Here is a 1,652-nt window from a genome sequence, read left to right as displayed (position 1 = left end):
ATAGAGTACATGTGAACATGTCATTTGCTAGCTTCTTGGTAAAATGGGTTATAGAGTTATATATCTATGATGGGGCATCAAACAGTTTATGGACAGACAATTCCATGCTCTTTTAATTCCATTTTCCATGAACTTTTTGAAGTCCTCTCACATCTGTAGCTTTCTCTTCACACACACACACACACACACACACACACACACACACACACACACACCCTTCTATAATAAACCTATGAGGACTATATATGATGATATTTGGGATATAGCTTTAAAAATGACAAGTGCTGGATATAAAATAGTAACTAGTAGAAGTCACTTAATCCAAATACCACAGCATCTGAAATAGAATGGAAATTAGAGCTGGCGTGGACACTTAGTCCCGTTGTCTTTCCACTAGAACCTTGCATTAAGTTTGTCTTACTACCTGAGCAGTGATCCTTGGTTGTTGGCACAGTGGGTGCTGCCCAGAGCTGCGAACTGAAAGGTTGGCATTTTAAACCCGCTAGCTGCTCCTCAAGAGAAAGACAAGGCAGTTTGCTCCCTGAAGGATTTATAACCTCAGAAACCCTAGGCTGTGTGGCAGTGTGACTCTGCCCTAGAGGGCTCCTGTTGAGTTGAAGCTAGTGGGATGGCAATGGGCATTACCTGTGCCATTTGCTCTTTCTTCAATTTGAGTAGTCTTGCAAGACCTGCTTTCCCCGAGCCTCCAAGCAGAGCTTTAAACATTTTGGGTGTGTCTTCTTTAGCCGAGAAGAGAAAGGCGAGTCCTTTTCTAGGAGGTGTTGTCTCTGTGGTATGAGCCCGATGCTTTAGAAGCACTCTGTGAACGGGAGAGAAAAGCTCGGTTTGAGTTCTGGGAAAATTTGACCAAGAAAGCCATCTTTTTTTGTGTTGAGAGTATCACATGGAGAAAGTTGAATACTACAATCACAACACAGTTCTTTCAGCTGTACATTTTTCAAGCTGAAGTCAATGCCATCGCTAAAGGAATTTTAAAGAGAAAAGGCACCTTGCTTTCTTCATGAGGAGCTTTTCAGAATCTGGATAGTGCCGGAGAATATCTTGGAGGGTCTTTTTGTCCAGTGTTAGAAGGTTGGCAAAGCCATGCGCTACCACACTGGCAGTTCGACGGTTCCCTCCACCCGCTGCTAGAAGGCTGCAAGACAAGAAGCGGGCTCTTGCCATCAGTTTCCCTTCGCTTCCACCAAAACCCTTTAGGAACAATACATTGTTATTGTCAGACATTCACCCTGCTTAGAGATCGCTCCTGGGAAGGAGAGGTTTTGGGTGTTAGAATGGAGAGAGTCAAGATATGGTGATAAAAGAAGTGGGCATAGTTTTTCACATGTTTTTTACTCCTGCATTCCTTTGGGCTGGGCAGTCTCCATTTGTTCCTCAAGATCCACTGTGTTCCATGCTCTAGGCTCCTTTGCCCTCTTCTCCCCAGGGAGCTGACCTCTGTGGACTTCCCCTCCAGTTTCCATATGGGTTTACAAACATATCAGTAGGAAATTAGAAAGCAGGAGGAGAGTGGGATCAGGACATATATTTTCTCCCTACTTTACCTGCTAGGTTTTAGGCGATCAGTGGGTACAGTTCTGAACAAAAATTGCACCTAAGCATGTGCACATCTCCTAGAATCGTCACTAGAG

At 44.1% G+C, this 1,652-nt stretch overlaps 1 protein-coding gene across 1 annotated transcript in view; it reads right to left on the bottom strand.

Annotated features, from left to right (window-relative positions):
• Nucleotides 1-316: 316 nt before the first annotated feature.
• The window catches only part of CNGB3 (cyclic nucleotide gated channel subunit beta 3), a 104,573-nt gene continuing 103,237 nt past the window's right edge, over nucleotides 317-1,652 (bottom strand). The window contains exons 14-16 of the mRNA XM_004697726.1: nucleotides 1,010-1,156; nucleotides 646-820; nucleotides 317-337 (exon numbers count right to left, since the gene is read on the bottom strand). Of these exons, the coding sequence (XP_004697783.1) occupies nucleotides 317-337; nucleotides 646-820; nucleotides 1,010-1,156 (343 nt within the window). The remainder of the gene's footprint in view (nucleotides 338-645; nucleotides 821-1,009; nucleotides 1,157-1,652) is intronic.

This window comes from Echinops telfairi, unplaced genomic scaffold (genome assembly GCF_000313985.2).
Source record: "Echinops telfairi isolate 266 unplaced genomic scaffold, ASM31398v2 ScPeMD7_1;HRSCAF=3_0, whole genome shotgun sequence".
NCBI classification, from domain to species: domain Eukaryota; kingdom Metazoa; phylum Chordata; class Mammalia; order Afrosoricida; family Tenrecidae; genus Echinops; species Echinops telfairi.
The sequence above is the reverse complement of the archived record's forward strand: the minus strand, read 5'-3'. Positions and strand labels throughout refer to the sequence as shown.